The sequence below is a fragment of the Thermobia domestica genome, chromosome 5, assembly GCF_964235325.1.
Source record: "Thermobia domestica chromosome 5, izTheDome1.hap1.1, whole genome shotgun sequence".
Taxonomy (NCBI): domain Eukaryota; kingdom Metazoa; phylum Arthropoda; class Insecta; order Zygentoma; family Lepismatidae; genus Thermobia; species Thermobia domestica.
Window position 1 is genome coordinate 291,779,592 of NC_137458.1, and position 18,481 is coordinate 291,798,072.

Consider the following 18,481-nt stretch of genomic DNA (forward strand, 5'->3'; position numbering starts at 1 on the left):
GTGAATTCCGGAAACTTTTTGATTAGATTAGTATATCCACCTAACCCTCCCCCATGTTGCGGGGCACGGCATCGAAAGTGTCACTGTTCATCTTACCGACCCCGAAAACTATGGATTCAACACTGATATTGCTCATTAAAAAAAAAAAAAAAAAAAAAATGAAATGAAATCTTTAAGTTTTACGTCCCACGATTATGCCGGTTAGGCTAAAGGAGACGGTGATAATGAGAAATGAGTGAAATGGTGGAATGAAGAAAGTGGGAGGAAACGGGAGAACCCCGAGAAAACCCACGAGCACGGTGCTTGTCCACCACAAAGTCCACACGGCGCGAGCTGGGATCGTTCCAGGGACCCCAAGCACCGGAGGTGAACGCTCTGCCACTGAGCCACCGCGCCCCCTTGCTCATTTTTGATCATATATATATACAGTGGACTCTTTTTAATTCGAAGTCCAAGGGGACAAGAAAAAACTTCGAATTACCCAAAATTCGAATTATCCAACAAAATTCATTTTCACATATATGAGAACAAAGAAACCAAAGTACTGTGCATCAAAAACATATTCATATGGTGTAGACTTTAGCTTTAAAGCAGCTTATTATTTGCGTGATCGAATACCGCAAACTGCAAACGACATTGACTCTACATAATTCAAACTACGTGTACAATGGAAAATATATTTACGTACAACACTACAACATACATTGAATAGCCCAAACAATTAAACACCAGTAACAATTTGAATATTCTGTTCTCACTAAGAAGTCGTAAACCTCATTTGCTTGAATTTGATTGTTTTTGTACGGTCAATAAATCTTGAATTTCATGTATTGCGTGGAATACGATATTAATAACATTTGGCTGACTTTATCAATAAGTCATCTTAAATTTTCAACCAATTCTGAAACAAGACGAGATTGACACACGTTCTCTATCTTTACTTCTTCCCCAACTCACCTTCCTCTTTATCACTACATAGATTTTCTATTTATCTTTTGTATTACTCTTCCCTATGGCTGCATCTGGATAACTGAAAACACGCTAAAACTGTATTTCTCTGTTTACATCTCTCCAACATTAAACATTTTCAACTGTATTTACTTCGAATTATCCAAACATAGGTTCAAAAGTTCGATTTATCCACGATTTTTTAGTATTGTTTTCAATACAGTTTTCAAGGGGAATGGACTTCTGTTCGAATTATCCAATATTTCGAATTATCCAAGTTCGAATTAACGAGATTCCACTGTATATATACCCCTCTCGCTCCCCCAAGTTGCGTGGCTAAATTTGGACATAAACGGCATCAGACGTGTCACGGTTCATCTCAGCGACCCCGAAAACTATGGATTCGATACTAATATCGGCCATTTTCGATTATTTTTAAACGTCTTTCCCTCTCCCATCCACTAAGTTACACCGTCAAAATAATATGATAAAAACCATTCCAGGTCCGAACCTCATCTATGTTGAAAATTTGATCGAGATCGGTCGGGTGGTTCAAGAGATTGAGAGTCACAAGCATAGTCACTTTCAGTTTTATAATACATGTTTCAATAAAATAATAATTATTAATTTTTTGTTGGCATTGTTATGTCTTGCTTCCATGCACTTGAAACTAAATGAATAAATAAAACCTTGCATTACCTTTTCATCTCCTTGTTAAGACAACTGCAAATTGGCCAATCGTTTGGCATCATATCATATTGATCTACAAAATATATAAGGTTAGTGATCAGCTTTTATTTTTTATTTATTTATTTATTTTATTTTTATTTATTTATTTCTTTAAGGCTGCGGAAATTGCAAGAGCAGTAGTTGCTACACGGAATTCAGCACGGTGTGACGTTAATAATGGCCAAATATCAGCACCTGAGTTTCAAAATGTCACGAACACAATGTTGTCAGCAGTTAAGACAGAGCCACCAGATTATGGGGAAGAAAAGTTTAGTGATCCTCTAGCATTAAGTGTTTCAGACTTGTTGAAGAAAGTATTGGAACCTGAAGTGTTTGGAACTTTAAAGGACAATGGTTTTGGATCTGAGGAACTGACTGATCTTGTGACTTTTGTGAAAGAAGAGTGTCTAGAGAAAAACGAATATGCTCAAGATGTAGTTTGGAAACTGTTCACAGATCAGTCTTCAAAGAATACGACTCGTACAAATTACTCGTCGAGTTCCACCGATACTTCAAGGTATGTTCTTTATTATTAACTAAATATCTAACTCTCTAGATTAAGAAAAAATAAAAGCTTACCACTGGAGGAACAAATCCTATTTTGTGTCCAGCAGTCTGATGTAGATTGCTATTACCCAACGTACCTTAGGTTATTCTCCGACCTTCTTGGTCTACCAAAAGGTTTCCTCTAGCCTTCGAAGTTAAAACTGAGCGCACTCCTCGCGTATCCCAGGCAAGTAACGTGTGACTTCATTTATCTGTAAGATATTCAGCGAGGAAGGTATATATTGCAATCTCACATTTGTTGATTTTTGCGTTTCTGGTTGAAGTTTAAATCACTGTATTATCAGGAACATGGAGGTGAGTAATTTAAGATAAAATAGTTGTTTCTTAAAAATAACATTAATCTAATATTAGTGCTCGTTGACTTGTGTCATATTCTAACTTATTTCCTTTTTCACAGACGTACAGCTTCAGACGAGGATCAGGAAAGTAACTCGACTCAACCTAATCTAAGTTGTCAAATGAAAAGAAGCGGAGACAATATAGAAATTGCACGGAAGAAGAAAAGAATCGAAGAAGATAATGTAGAGAAACTTAGATTCCCAGTTGTGATAAGTTATTTTTATTGTGAGACTTGCCATAAGTTCTTCAGAACAGAGAAAGAACTGAAAATCCATCAACACGAAAATCCATCACATTCAACAGGTATAGCAAAAATGCAAATGTAAACGTGTAGAGTTAATTATTTTCTTCATGCTGGTGGTCATGTCTAAAGGTACATGAATAATTCTCAATTGTATGAGGTTGGGACTTTTGTAATTATCATACTATACTCTAAATTAGCATTTCTTAAGCTTCTTTCTAGTAAGGATCACTTGTATTACTCAGAATACTCTACAGACCAGAATGCCATTATCCCCTACCGAAGCAAATTTAAAATCTTTTAAACATATGTTGGGTACCAGAGCGCTTATATTTGTAAGTAGTATTCATTGAAATTCCGTTAATTTTATATTGATATTAAGAGAACAAAATACGTATTAGTATCTTTTACTAATTGAAGGCTATCAGAAATACGTATTTTGTAGAGTGGATAGGGTTTAAAAAAATCCATAAAAATTTAGTCCTGGTAGAGAAGACAAGAGTAGCGGCTGTGTCATCTTGAACAGGTGTAGTAAAAGTGACGTCAGATGTTTCATGTCAAATATTAACACCAGGATACCGTACCAATCATTATGATCCCCATCAACTTGAGTGCTGGAAGAACGTTTCTTCTCCCAGGACGCTCTTTATCTGGTTGTTCCATTTAGACCAATTCCCAGATGAATTCTGGAAGTTATCTGCTTCCGATATATCTCTAAGTTCCTCTGTGGCTCGCAATCCTACCCACTCGATACAGTGCAAATATCTACGTCAAGGTGATGATATTCGGGTTTTAAATTTCAAGTCTTTGTCCTCTTTTGTAGTTCGTTTATAAACTAACTAATTGAGCGTACGGAACACATTGTAATAATTAATTGATTACTCACCTAAATAGTGTTCCTTCCAGTTGTACGTCTTTCCAATATTTCAAATGAAATAGTTTTCGGGTCGTTAAGTATGTTAAAGTTCCTCTTTAAGAAGACTACGGAAAGGACTCCCAAAAGCATAAAGTAGCAGTTTTTTTTTAGTTATTGAATAAGTGTACTAACGTTAAATTTACACTCACTAATTGTTATATATCTCGCAAATAAAGTTATTTATATCCACTGGGGCAAGTACATAAACTACTAGTATCGATAGAATATATTGCACAATTAAAATTATATGGGCACATGAGAGGATTATTCAGATTAACAAAAAATTGGCTATTTACCAATGAATCCTGCCTTGGGAATCCTAAATATTTTCTACGTTTCGGAACGACAAGCTAGTTCTGTCTATAGTGGCAACGTAACAAGGATAAAAACGGATAGGATGGGATGGGGGATGGGATTTAGATTTCTGGGCTTTCGGCATCTAAGGCCATTTAGCCCTTCACGTTTTGAGGGATGACGTCCCTCGGCGAGCACGCAATCCGGGGAAACGGAAGGAAGAAAGGATTGGGGAAGGAAGGAAGCGGCCTGGGACCTATAAGTTAGGTACCACCCCGGCATTTGCCTGGTGTGAATGAGGAAAACCCAGGAAAACCTCATTCAGGGTGGCTGGCCTGAAAAAGCGTTTTACACTTTTTCGACCGAGTGCCCCCACCGGGAATCGAACCCGGGACCGCTCGCACCGGAGGCGAAAGCGTTAGCGACTACGCCACGCGGGGCCACAAAAACGGATAGGAGTTAAAGGTGTAAAACAAGGGATACATACAACTAAATAAATGTAACGTAAAGAATGGATCCTGCAATGTCACGAGCAGAGCAAAGCGCAAAAAATGAACTGAATCGAAGGAAGCGCGATGTCTATATTACATCACTATTGCCAGATTCAAAATATGCATCAGTGGTAGAGCGTTCACTTCCGGTGCTTGGGGTCCCTGGTTCGATCCCATCTGGCGCCGTGTGGACTTTGTGGTGGACAAACACCGTGCTCGTGGGTTTTCTCGGGGTTCTCCTGTTTCCTCCCACTTTCTTCATTCCACCATTTCACTCATCTCTCATCATTACCGTTTCCTTTAGCCTAACCGGCATAATCGTGGGGCGTAAAACTTAAAGATTTCATTTCAAAATATGCATCAAAGGTAGGTATTTAAATTCTATCAATGTTGCCAAAATCCAAATTGAAAGGCGGTTTATATTTATGAATAATAAATGATTCTTTAATCTCCCGTTGTTTCTTTGTTTTTGCTGAACCTATTACATTAACCTGTTTTATATTATGTGTATGTTGTTTTAAATGAAGCGTCGATCCCGACATGTCCACTTTTTGAGACTTTTTTGCAGGGTTGGCTGGTTGGCTGGTTTAAACCAAAAAACGAAAAGTGTTCGTAAAAGTGTAAGTGTTTGTAAAATCTTGATGAACACACATTTGTGGGTTTCACGTTTCACTCCCGTATATTATTCGTGTTATATTCAGACCTAAATTCCCCATTCATTACTCAAAAAGATTATACTACAAAAGCAACTTTTTTTTTTTTTAAGTTTATAAATGTTTGTTTTTGGATTTTTTTGTAGTTGTTATTATTGTTATGTAATTGCAATCAAAGAAAGATTCTAAATATTGTTTCGTTTCAATGTTTACTATTGATAAAATACTTCGAAATGCTGTACTTTGTGTGTGTGGGTGGGGGGGGGTCATACAGACCCGACGAGAGGCATTTAGTGAAATGAGAGTATTTTTGGTATCTATTTATGTATAAATGAGTGTGAGCCAAAGTGGACTCAAATAATTCGTATCTTTGTTCTCTTTTCTTACTGATATGCAAATTAAGTCGTTGTATTTCTTCAATTTGGACCAATAAAAGTCATTGTTAACTAACTTGAACTAAATTAGTTCTTCTGTACTCCGTAGTACTTTGAAATTGTCCATATGTAATTCTGTATAATAGTTTCACTTGTGCAACTGTTTATCTTTTTGCTCTTCTGAAATTACTCTTGACAATTATATCAAGAAGCATATAAAGATCAGTTCAACGTATTTTTATCAGGAGTCCTTCGTGAGTGAGTCGGCAGACGTATCGCATTTGTGGCCAATTAGTCCTGGTTCCGGGTTCAAATGGAGGACAATTTCTCTCGGATGTAACTCAAGAAGCTTTTTTTATTCCGCTTTAAGCTTATGTGACCCCTTCCAGCATAACCTGGTTGTTGCATAATGACATCAAGATGAAACAAACTTATTTCTGTCCATATATGATATGAATATATAGAGCAAATTATTTAAACCAAACAAACCTGGTTTAAACAAAACAAAACAAAAAAAAACCTGGTTTAAACAAAAGAAAAACTTTTTTTTTTTTTGTTTTTTCAATAAAAACCATGGTTTTTGCCAACCCTGCTTTTTTGATTGTCTGACATTTCTGGATCCATTCTTTACGTTACATTTATTTAATGGTATGTATCCCTTGTTTTCACCTTTTATCTCCTACCTGTTTTTACCCTTGTTATCTTGCCACTGAAGACGAAACTAGCTTGTCGTTCCGAAACAAAGAAAATATTTATGCTTCCTAAGGAAGGATTATAAGTAGCTTTTTTTTTTTTTTTAAATTATATTGCACAATATTCGTTATTTTACCACTGTTGACAAACAAGAAAAATGTGAAGACCAAAAAAAAAAAAAAAAAAAAAAAATCGTGATCCTGACGAAAAATGCAAGAGCAACGCATTGGAAATACTGCAAGAAACACAATTGGAAGCAACATTATTTAGTGAGTAGTTAGTTAATCGAGTAATATCATTTATAAGAATATGCTTAAAATATGCAGTAAGTAATAATAAATTCAAGAGTAAGTTTTTTGACTAGACTGTATTGTATATATTGACATAATATATTAATGTTTAATAGTGGGATGAATATGACATTCAATATAATATTACTGTCCTCTGCTTGTAGTTACTGAGTGTGTCGCCGATTCACGAACAGCAGTTCCACACGGGGCGCCATACTCTGCTGATGAGACTACTGAGGGGCAGAACACCGGTGTATTTTCTGGAAATAGTGGGACTAAAGAAAAAGAACAGGAAGATGGAACTTCATCGACAGCTATATATTCAGGTAGTAATTTTATTTGATTGTATTATTATTATTATTATTATTATTATTATTATTATTATTATTATTATTATTATTATTATTATTATTATTATAAGAAGAAGAAGAAGACACTTTTCTCATCCCAAAATGTTGGAGCAATGTTTGTAGATATATCCAGGCCGGTAGCCAGTCCAAAAATGTAGGGAGGGGGGGGGTTGTAGAAGTTAGGGGGCTCCCGATCCAATCATATTATAGTTCATTTCCAAGTCTACCGTGAAAATTTTAGGGGGGTCCAGCCCCCGTGGATACGAGCCTGGATATATCCATGGTCTAACATTACTTATGTTAGATGTTTGCCGGTCGTATCTAAATCATGAAGGGTATTAATGTTTTCCTGCATGCATATTGTTGTAGTTTGCCTGCAGTAGCAGAAATCAAGTAACCAAATCTTGCCCACTTGATACTGATAAGATCCGAAGTTTGACTTACATAGCATTGTTTTATTCAGACATATTAGGAGGGAAAAATCCCCCTCTCAAGTTGTAGAATCTTCCCACCCTACGTGGCATGTAGTACAGTATGTCACAAAATATAGCACCACTTTGAAAAAAAAAACTGTTATATTGTTAATGCTAGCACTATTTTACACACCTCGTTGGTCACACACTTTTCAACTGATCTTTTAATAGTTCCCTAATGTTTATGTTGTGCTACTGTAGTATATATGAACATTAAATAATAACACTTAGTTTTATACATTAAGGGACCTTACAATCCAGAAATTAAATTTAACGCACATTTTTTATTATCACACTATTTGTGCAAAGTTTATCGCTAAATGGTAGGTAGGTTATTGAAATTAAACGAAAAAAGAAAATTGTTTACACCACAATCTTTATGAAATTTCAATATTTTCTTATACCGCCACGGGCAGCTCTTAATGCTGCAAACCGATGGGAATTGATGTTCACAAGTGTCAGACAATGTAATATCCAGTTCGAGGTGTCAGATTCAAACCAATTCCTCAGTGGGCTGTCTCCTAGACTGATATATCTTCCCATGTACTTTTTGTGACATAATATGCCATAGATTCTAAGTGGGATTCATATCCGAATAATTTGGTGGCCACCATAATCTTTGGAAGCTCATACTTAAAAGCCAGTCCGCTACACTCAGTGCCCTGTGAGACCATATTGTCATCGCACAAAATAAATAAACTCAAATTGTGATCTGAGAAATAGTCAGCAGATAGGCCAGCGTTTCCCAACCGGTGTGCCGCGAATGGGTCGCTGGTGTGCCGCGAGGAAATTGGAACAAAATTATTAATTCTATAGCAATCAAATTGCAAGACATACAGAAAAAGGTATATTTGTATTTCAAATTACTACTATGAATCTAAAATTTAAAGTTTCATACTGTGTTACTTTTCTGTAGAACATTTTTCTGTACATTTCTAATTTTGAAAAAAAAGTATTTGTTATCATTGTTATGACCATTATTGCTTCTTTATTGTTGCAGACTATTTCGTAACTTGAAATTTTAAAATATTATTCAATCCTTCCGGCAAAGTAAACATGCATACGAATTACCTATATTTGTGTTTTAAAAGTAAAAGAGATTCGTTTGTTCGTTCGTTATTTAGTGATCCTCCTCCTTAATGAAAGGTTGGATACAGTTTTCGAAAAAAAAAAGTGTATTTTTAACAACTTGAGCCCTATATCTGATTGTAATTGTTTTCTATTTTTAAATTAAAGTGAAAAATAAGCATAATGATTTACCACGGGGAAAAAACAGCGGTCTAGCTTTCTTCACTGTGAGAAGGATGTCAGTAATCAGAAAAAAATACTACAGTATTTTATATTTTCAAATAATAATAATAATAATAATAATAATAATAATAATAATAATAATAATAATAATAATAATAATAATAATAATATGTGTGCCGCGAGAATTCAAGTTACCCTGAAGTGTGCCGCAAGTTGAAAAAGGTTGGGAAACGCTGAGATAGGCGATGCAGATTTTAATTCATCTCACTCCTTTGAGGTAAAGCATCCCATAATATCACACTTTTTCAAATTTCCTTCCTTTAGAAACGCACCTTGGCTTGAGACTTTCTCCTTTACTCGTCCACAATTTCACTCCACTGTCTTTTCCAACAATCATAAACTTCTCCTCATCCAAGAAAATTACGTGTCACCACTGTTCATCGATCCGTGCACCGTATCTACTGACGAGCTCTCTCTTTTACTAATTACAAGTTTGACATTTAAAAGTGGTTTCTTTCGTAGAGTTTTATCATGTAACCTTTTTTCATTCAATCGTCTGACAACAGTCGTCCGGTTTATGTTGGAACCAGCATTAGAATAAATAGCCGCTGCAATTTTCCTGAAGCTGGAAGCTCTGTCTGATATAGTCAAGTGAAAAACTTCTCGATCCAATCTTGCAGTTGCTTTCATTTTCTGCCACTCTGTTCTCATTGAGAAGATACACCATGGTATTCTTGCTTCTGTATTATTCCACCAAAGATAGTGTGATGTATACCTAGAATTTTGGTGATTTGTCTATTTGAATAACCCTCGCTTCTCAGTGTCATAATTTGGTCCTTGTTTACGAGGCTTGCGTCACGCATTTTTCTCGTATTTCGAATTTCAAGAGGATAATGAGATTCTTCAACGCCTTATAAGGTACGTGAAGCACTTCCGTCTACAAGGGAAATAAAAGAAACACTCTATAATACAATTTTTCACTAAAAAATGCACTGTACAATGCTCCCGAAAACAAACAAAACGAACATGTTAAATCTCAAGTACACTCGTATTGAGTACAGAGACATCAAACGGACAACGGTTTTGAACAGTCAGCCAGCTGGGCGTCTTTCATATATGGAGTTTGACATGTTTGCATATATAATTTTAAATAAAACTGACAAAAGCAAATCAACTATCAGATGAAATATTTAATGTAATTAGAAATGTAAATTGATTGAGGTGATAATTTATTCGTAAAATGTAATGATAAGCGTACTTATTTCCATTCCATACAACATTATTACATCATCATCAAAAGTTATTAGTTTTAAAAGAGAAGGAGTATAAAAGTACAGGACTTGTGATGAGAGAAGAGAGAGGGGGAAGGGACTGCACTCATTGCTGAAGTAAACAAGCCAGCTTGATTAATTGTAACATAAACCGTTTATTTTGGAGTAGCTAATTGCAGTTTAAGAATATAACGTTTAAGAATTACCAAAATCGAAGTTGATTCCTCTGATCCTTTCCCATATTCTTTCCTGCGTTGCAGACCGTAGGGATGTTAATTATGCCTCTCACATTAATCATAATAGGTTATATGCAGTGTGAAGCTCAGGAATATTTAGAAAATGAAATGAAATCTTCGAGTTTTACGTCCCCGATTATGCCGGTTAGGCTAAAGGAGACAGTGAAGATGAGAAATGAATGAAATGGTGGAATGAAGAAAGTGGGAGGAAACGGGAGAACCCCGAGAAAACCCACGCACACGGTGTTTGTCCACCACAAAGTTCACTTGGCGGGGGCTGGGATCGAACCCGGAACCCCAAGCACCAGAGGTTAACGCTCTACCACTGAGCCACCGCGTCAGGAATATTTAGTAAACATAACAGCACACTGTGCAAGGCTATGTGGTAATATATATAAAAACACAATCACGTAACAGTTTCAACACAATAACTGTGTCTTCATCAGACTTCCACTCCTTATGGTTACTTGGGAGTTGGTCACTTCTTATATACTTCCCGGAGATCAACTTTTAATTAGGCTCTGTACCTTCATTAAAAAGTAACACTTGCATTATTCACTTTCGCTTGTACAGTTGCGCACTTGTCCAATTAAAAATATACGTTTTTGCTGGATACATTTGTAACCACTACTACAATTTATGACCTAGTCCAACGGAAGGCTTGACTATTGCCAATACGTAACGACCGCCTCCCTTGAACTCACCTTCTTGATCCCTGATTCGACGTCCTGGCAACCTCGAAAGGAACCAAGAAGGAAATTCTTTGCGCAACGGAAAAAGAAAACGAAGAACCAGAAACTTACCTCCGGCGCATGCAGATTAGAGAAAAGAGTACTAGCTCCAGTTAGTTCACCCTTTTTAATAAAGCTTTACCTTAAATATATGTGTATATTTATATTTTACCTTGATTTATCTGAAGTACTTTGAAGAGAAAAAAAAAATCAATTCTAAATATAGTTTATTAACAATACTTCCATTCTTACTACTCCATCGCTGTCGTTAAACCCAAATATTACAATCAGAGTAAGGTGCCTTGACATATAAGATAACATATGGACATTAGAAAAAAAAATCAAAAGAATACAACTAGGCTTCTGTCTGTCAGTTTCACATCAAATTCGTTTTACAATACAAACCATTATCAGAGTTCCATCATTCAATTTTCATAACAGGACTGTCAGTAAACCAATAGTTCGGAGTAGATGGTACGGTAAGTGTTTTAAAAAAATTACTTGACACTTAGTCACGCCGCTTAAGAGAAACACTTGTATTTTAGTCAGAAACCAGTTGAATAAACATTAAGAACTTCACATCACTCATAATATGTATGGCGCAATAACAAGAACAGAGTAATTCTCGCCTGAGCGAGCGCCAGCTGAAAGAAGTGTTATCGTAGCTCAGTTCAGGTGCCGAAGTCAACAACCAACGAAGGAACGGAGAAATATTTACTACACATCCCCCCTCGGCAGCTCCAACCATGGGCGCACTTTACTACTAACTTTAATGTCATAATGATAACGAAGTCAAATATTATACACCTGAAATCTCAGTCACCACTTCAGCATGATCGAACTTCTGTTCACACACTTTACATAGCTCGCTACGCCGTAACAGCTTAGATGATAACGTGTACAGCCGAACATTCAACCGGGCCGACACAGCAACTAGAGACTTGAATCTTAATAATGATGTTCCCTTCCGGGCGGACAAGTTAGACGGACAGTGTAAACAGTAGATAGTAGATGGACAATCTACATTTGGTAGACGATGGACAAGATGATATACAGTACACCTAGTAGACGACGATTGGATGAGAAATATATGTATTGACTGGGTAGACGTTGGATGGATGGACGAGAAAATACCTATATATATATATACAGACAGCTAACTGACAGAGAGCGATTGGACTTAACGTAGCTTAAAATGTCTATAAACTCAATGAGAGGAACGACGTTAAGCCTATTTACTCTTAACGTAGAATAACACCAAAGGCGAATAAAACTTCTGGAAAACGTGTAGACTCTATTTAAGCACAACATCTGTAACGTGGCAACCTTACCAATATAGCCATATGAACATATTGCAAACAGCGATGAGCACTGGTAAATACCATCAATCTATGATATACGAAACTTTACTTAAACTGGAGCTTTTAACAGTATGTAATAAACAAATAAACTGATAATTCGGTTCAACACAAGACTTAATAGACATCACAGCAGAGAGAGAGAGAGAGATTAACACAATGTGTGACTTACATAATAAGAGGACTAGCTAGAACTGTTCGAGGCCGCGCACAGGCCAGGCCCCGTGGGAGAAGGTCCCTCCCATAGGAACTCTTTACTCGGACATCGTGTCGTGTGTGAAATACGGTTGTAAGCTATACATTTTAGTACCCACAAATATTATTTTGTACATACGGAGAACGACAGTACTTTTATTTCCGTTTATCTCAACTCTGATAGACCACTATAGCTCTCAAGAAGGAATAATAGTTTCATTTAGCACAATCTTGTTCCATAAAATTTTAACTGAACTAAATATATCAATTAACTTCCCACGAGTTCGGGTTTCAAGATTCGATATTTCCAATAAAGAAATTTAAATTCACTTCACTTTGATGTTTCCAATGCAGAACAGTCACCGTAGACTTAAAGTTAACCACATTACCTGGAATGCTGCTACAAGAGAGAGAAAATTTCCATTATCGCTGCAGCTGCATAAATCCGAAGTACAAAGGAACCACCATGTGCTCAGCTGGCCTACCCTCTTGACATTAGAATCATTCGTTTCTCACCAACAATACTGGACGAATAACATGACTTTCAGTAGCCTGATTCCTTCGAGAATCATTTTAAATATAATATAATAACGGGATGAGTCGTAACACTTCAAAAAATTGAATTTCTTTCACCAAGGAAAGAAGACACAAGTAACAATTCCAATCGGGTGTAGGTGAAGTACACAGTATATATAAAAGCAGTCATTTCACCGCGTCGCTTCTCTCTCATTCTCTCTGACGGAAATTTCGGTGAAGTCTTTACCAACGCTTGGTTGAATGAAATAAAGATAATTTACACAAAATACAAGACATTAATAAATAAAATATAGAAAAGAAAGAATACGACAACATTAATTCGAACTCTAAATCAACGTTAAAGACTGGCCTCATTCCGTACTCCCCTTATGCCTGTAAATTCTCCTACTCTGTGCAACTCAAAGAGAAGAAGAAAAAGAAGAAAAACATTAGCAAAACAGACTCAAGAGCAGTTTACCACGAAAAGCCACCGTCCAAACGCAACAAAATCTGCATAACAACGCAACGGTTGCGAAAGAATAATAAACATACAAAACTTTGAATTGCTCTATTAAAATATAATAATAATATAAGTAAGATAATCCAAAATTTATATTGAGCCTATTAACTTGTCTGTAACAAACAAAGTATGTTACACATTCTTGTCCTCTAATTATCCTTGTTATGTTCCCTTGTTAATTTTTCTCTTTCTTTATTCTTCCTTTTCTTTTCTTCTCCCATTTTTTATTTATCGCGAAACCTGCATTCCAATTCATCACCTTGTCTCCAACCTTCATAATTCCCCTGGCTTCTTTCCATTTTCTTACCGACCTCCTGTTCTCTGCTTGTATGACCTCTGCTCCTTCCCACGCTATCCTGTGGTTTGCCTCTTTCTGACGCTTATATATTGCGTTGTTGTCCCTGTTCAGTCTTACGTCATCTCTGTGCTGTTTTATTCTTTCTTCCATCTTTTTTTTTTTTTTTTTAGTTTCTTCTCTAAATTTTCCTACACTCTGCGCATCCCACTCTATATATTACTCCCCTTAGATCTCAGTGTGTTGTGACAATATGGAAACAAGGCCTCATAGAATAGTTATAGAATATTTACTGTATTTGTTTTCTGTTTGTAGGTGTTACAGTTTCTTCAACCAAGGAGAAACTCAATGGAAACAACAGCGAACATTCTCACTGTAAGAAGTGTGGAGGTCGGGTGGTACGTCCACGTGAAAATCAAGTTAATTTTAGTCAAGTATCATCGGAATCTATGACATCTCAGGGACAACGAAAAGAAAACACATCAAGTTCTGTGGCAGTTCTTCAAAATAATACAACTACAGTTTCTTCTCTGGCGGAAAATCGTCCGATAACATCGATATTGCCACTACAAGAAAGAGATGAAGACTGTATTGTTATAGAAGAAACGATTAGAAATTCAAGCAGTAAGTCACCAGGTCCACTGGCTAATAGTAATACCCCGAATGTAGTAGAAAAAGCTCCATGTGGTCAGAATAATGAGCATAAACTTTCGTCAAAGGAAGCTATACAATGTTCTCATAAACGCATTGCTGAACTAGTGTTAGATGCGTCAGGTACATATAAAATTGCATGGCCAGAAACACGGACTGAAAACTTAAACCGAAAAGACGTTCCTCCGCAAAGCAACCGTCAAACTGCACTGGTTGAACCTGTTCGATGCTCAAACGATGCGGTTTCAAATAAAGTTCATCAGTTTGCGACAGTAACATCTATTTCGAATAAAAGTTTAACTTCATCGACCGTAAAGAGTGTTGCTGCAAAAATGCCGATGGTCATTTCACGTATTGCAAACTCTACTGAGACACATAGTAAAGTACAAAACAGTCTTCCAAAACTAATACTTGCACCTATGCTACCAAATGGTAATTTGATAGCAAATACTGCAAGTTCATTCGTACGCAGCATAACTAATTCAAGTGAACAGGGAACATCTTTAACACATGCCAATGCGTCTGAAGCAGGTCAACACATCAGTTCAGCTCAATCTTTTGTAAACAATCAAGTAGTATTTTTGCCACCTTTATCAAACACTGCTGGAACAAACAGTTTGCAGACTGTGTATTTGCCCGTGTCACAAAACAATTCTCCAGGTAATATTTTGGCAGTTCTCGCTCCAACAACATTACGAAAAGATAATAAAAAAGTCGTTGAACCAAAAAACATTCTTCATGGTATGAATTTGCAAACAGTTCAACCGATTCAGAGGTTGGTTAATAGTAATTCTACTAAGGTAGTAATTCCTTTGCAACCTGGTGTTGTTAGTAGTCAGGCAAGTGGTTTGCAAATCATTAATTCATTTTCAGTCAAAGAGACTAGTTCGCTACAGACATCAAGTGAGTCTTCAACCAAATCAAATGACCCCAAAATAATGTTGATAAATGCTCATGAACCTCAAAATAATCCAAATAGAAATATTCCCGAACGAAAAGGTGTAGTTGTGTCCTCAGGAAACACAAGCATTTCATCTGCGTCTAATCGAAGTGAATTACGTATGCCATCCCAGAAGAATTGTGCTGTCCTTGTCATGGCGCCTGTGAAACCAAATGTAACTGTGGGAACTTTTACGCCAATTAACCCATCTCTTATTAGTGTGCCAAATAGTACTTCGGGTATGGTGCCGAAAAAAAGTGGGCAAGAGGGAAAAATCCCGAAAAATCTAGTGTATAAGAAAAATCTATTTTTAAATATGGAGAAACGTACATGAGGACGAGAATTTAATTCTAGCGAGAAAGAACGAAAATTTAATGCTTGGCTATTTAGAGTACAGCTCCGTGGCTATATATAAAATGGACGTACAACATAGAGTGGTATTTGAATAAAGTATACTCCCACCAGTAATTGACCCTATAGTACTGTACATTCGAACAATATAGAATGTGCTTTATTATTAGTGAATTAAGTTCACAATGCGTTACTGTGTGTTTTAAAATTGTGGTGCATATGAATTTTAGATGTTTGCATACATCTGTGGTTTTGATTCACTAAAGTTCTTGGGACAGTTTGTCACGGATAGGAACCCGTCTGTTTTTCCCAGTTGTATTTCGGGAGCTTTTTATCAGTTCCATATAAGCAATAATCTTTCAATACAACTGATCAAAATGTATGAACTTTTTCATAATTTTCTTAACAGAGAGAGAAAGGAATGTAGAAAGTGTTATTTAAATGGTTAAAAAAAAGGAGGGTAATGCAGTAAAAACTCATGCACTGAATACGTCAATATCAACATTTTCCATATTTAGTTTTCATCCAGGGAAGTGGCTTAGTAGTATCAAAGAATGAATCGGCACAGTACAAGCACAGTCACTGAATGCATTTTTGCTCTTAATTATTTACTGCAAACGTGGATATGCTGTATACTTTTAAAATACTAAACAAAATGAAATTGGTTGATTTTTTTTTTCGTATCTTTGTATAAATATGGAAGTTCATATCTGTCTTATTTTCAGAAATGTAAAATATAAACTTGTAAACACATATTTGCTAATAAACTAGTATTTGCTAAAGTTACGAGAAACGTCCAAAAAATAAGTGTACTAGATTTTTATAGGTTTCAAAAAATGTATTTAAAACAAAACTTAAACATGGTTACATCAGTACACACGTCAACTGTTTTTCCACGTCGTCGCCATCCCTCTCGATGTACTTAGTGAGACGAGGGATCAATTATTTTATGCCTTGGTCAAAGTCTGCCGCCACCTCTTTGGCCCATTTCTTCACCTCTACCTTCACTTTCTCGTCAATTGAACTTTTTTTACCAACCATGTGCATCTTCAGGGAGGTGAACAGATGATAGTTTGAAAGTGGGCAACCCAAGTTTCATCCCCTGTCACAGTAGAGTGTAGAAAATCACCTTCAAGTTCATACTGTTTGGACGTTGCAATTCGATTCAATATGTGCTGCTCTGTCAACTGTTTTGGAACCCACTTTGCACACAGATTATGAAATCCGAGTATTTCTGTGATTGTTTCATGCAGCAGAGATCTGGAAATTTGTGGGAACATCATCGAAAGCTCATCCAAAGTCAATCTGCGGTCGCCACTAACAGCTTCCTCAAATTTTTCAACTAGCGAATCAGTCAAAATTGACAGTCTTCCATTCCTTTGCTCATCTTGCACATCAGTTCGACCGTTTTTAAATTCACGATACCATTTAAACACACTCGTACGATTCATAACTCCTTCGCCATAAACTGATTTGATCTCGTTAAAAACTTCAGACGAAGATTTTCCCTTCACAACGAGATCACGGATAACGCTGCGAATCTCGCACTTGGTGGCAGATTTTATCGACATCTTTCACTGAAGACGTTACTGTGGCTACAGGTGTGGTCGTACTGACGCATGATTGGCTCGCTGGAAAAGGTAGGAGCTAAGCTATATGACAGTGTACCCAACATAGCAATAACAAATTTCCTCTGCCCGTGAGGGCTCTTGTACACTTGTTTTGTGGACGTGCCTCGTATTTCGAAAGTGCTGTAAACTTTGATTTTTGCTACAATGCTCAAGATTTCAAACCTTCGTTTCGGTCTCGGCGTTCAAGTTGATCTTAATTTAGTGTTTAGTATACTAAGAATTTATCTCTCTGCACTTTTGCCTGTTTCATGAAATATTTTGGAAATGTGATGTGTGATTAATTTTGTCCCTCTCATACCGCAGTTCAAAGAGGTGGTTTGGTTATGTCAGGTAATCTTTTGCATTAATTGTTACCTTGAACATAGTTTTACATTATTCACTAAGTACAAATAACTTAGGTAAATGGAAGATACATGAAAAATGTTTGCAAAAACTTCAAGAAGTGTTTCCTAAACAAATTTTTCAGCAAATATTATAATAAATATTGATGAAAACGGTGCCGTTTCGGATACACAGTGAAACCTGCTATTCTTGGTTACTATTATTTTCATTAGAAACTTGTCAACTTTAGACATCTTACAGAAAAATGTACAATAAGTGTATTTTTGAAAGAACGAAAGAAATGAAAAATAGTAGCAGTAGTCTGTTTCTAATGACCTTACTGAATAAATTTGTACAATTTTCTCACAGATGCAGAAGGGTTGTCTTTCCCCTTCTTGGACTTCGAAATATCGTGCCATTTTTATTTATGTTGTGTGGTATATTGACCGTTTCTAGACTTACGTGTTCATGGAAAGCACAGCTTATGTATAAAAATAAACGTTTGTTTGTCCTGTGTATAAATCCATACCGTTGACTTGATATACTTCATGTTATATATATAAAATGTGCGTTTGTTTGTTTATCCTGTATATAAAATAAATCCATATTGTTGACTTGTCATATTTCGTTTTATATATAAAAATAAATATTCGTTTGTTTGTTTATCCATTATATAAATGTATGTCGACTTAGCATACTGCAAGTAATTTTATTGAAGAGACCGTAGACTATATAGAGCTTTTTGGTTCATATCCTAAGGGAACAGGAGGGCTTCAAAGGGGAAGAGGTTGTGTAAATAGAAAAAAATATAGATTATCTCACGAATTTCTACGATTAAATGGAACTCGGGTATGTA

At 36.2% G+C, this 18,481-nt stretch overlaps 1 protein-coding gene and 1 non-coding gene across 2 annotated transcripts in view; one reads left to right on the plus strand and one right to left on the minus strand.

The window, feature by feature from the left end:
• Positions 1 to 18,248, plus strand: part of LOC145686691 (uncharacterized) — a 37,686-nt gene extending 19,438 nt beyond the window's left edge. The window contains exons 3-6 of the mRNA XM_081760236.1: positions 1,794 to 2,194; positions 2,642 to 2,886; positions 6,700 to 6,861; positions 14,047 to 18,248. Coding sequence (XP_081616362.1) covers positions 1,794 to 2,194; positions 2,642 to 2,886; positions 6,700 to 6,861; positions 14,047 to 15,656 — 2,418 coding nt within the window. The 3' untranslated portion in view covers positions 15,657 to 18,248. The remainder of the gene's footprint in view (positions 1 to 1,793; positions 2,195 to 2,641; positions 2,887 to 6,699; positions 6,862 to 14,046) is intronic.
• TRNAR-CCG (transfer RNA arginine (anticodon CCG)) lies at positions 4,402 to 4,475 on the minus strand. The gene has a single exon. It is a non-coding gene; the product is annotated as a tRNA-Arg (tRNA).
• Positions 18,249 to 18,481: the final 233 nt, after the last annotated feature.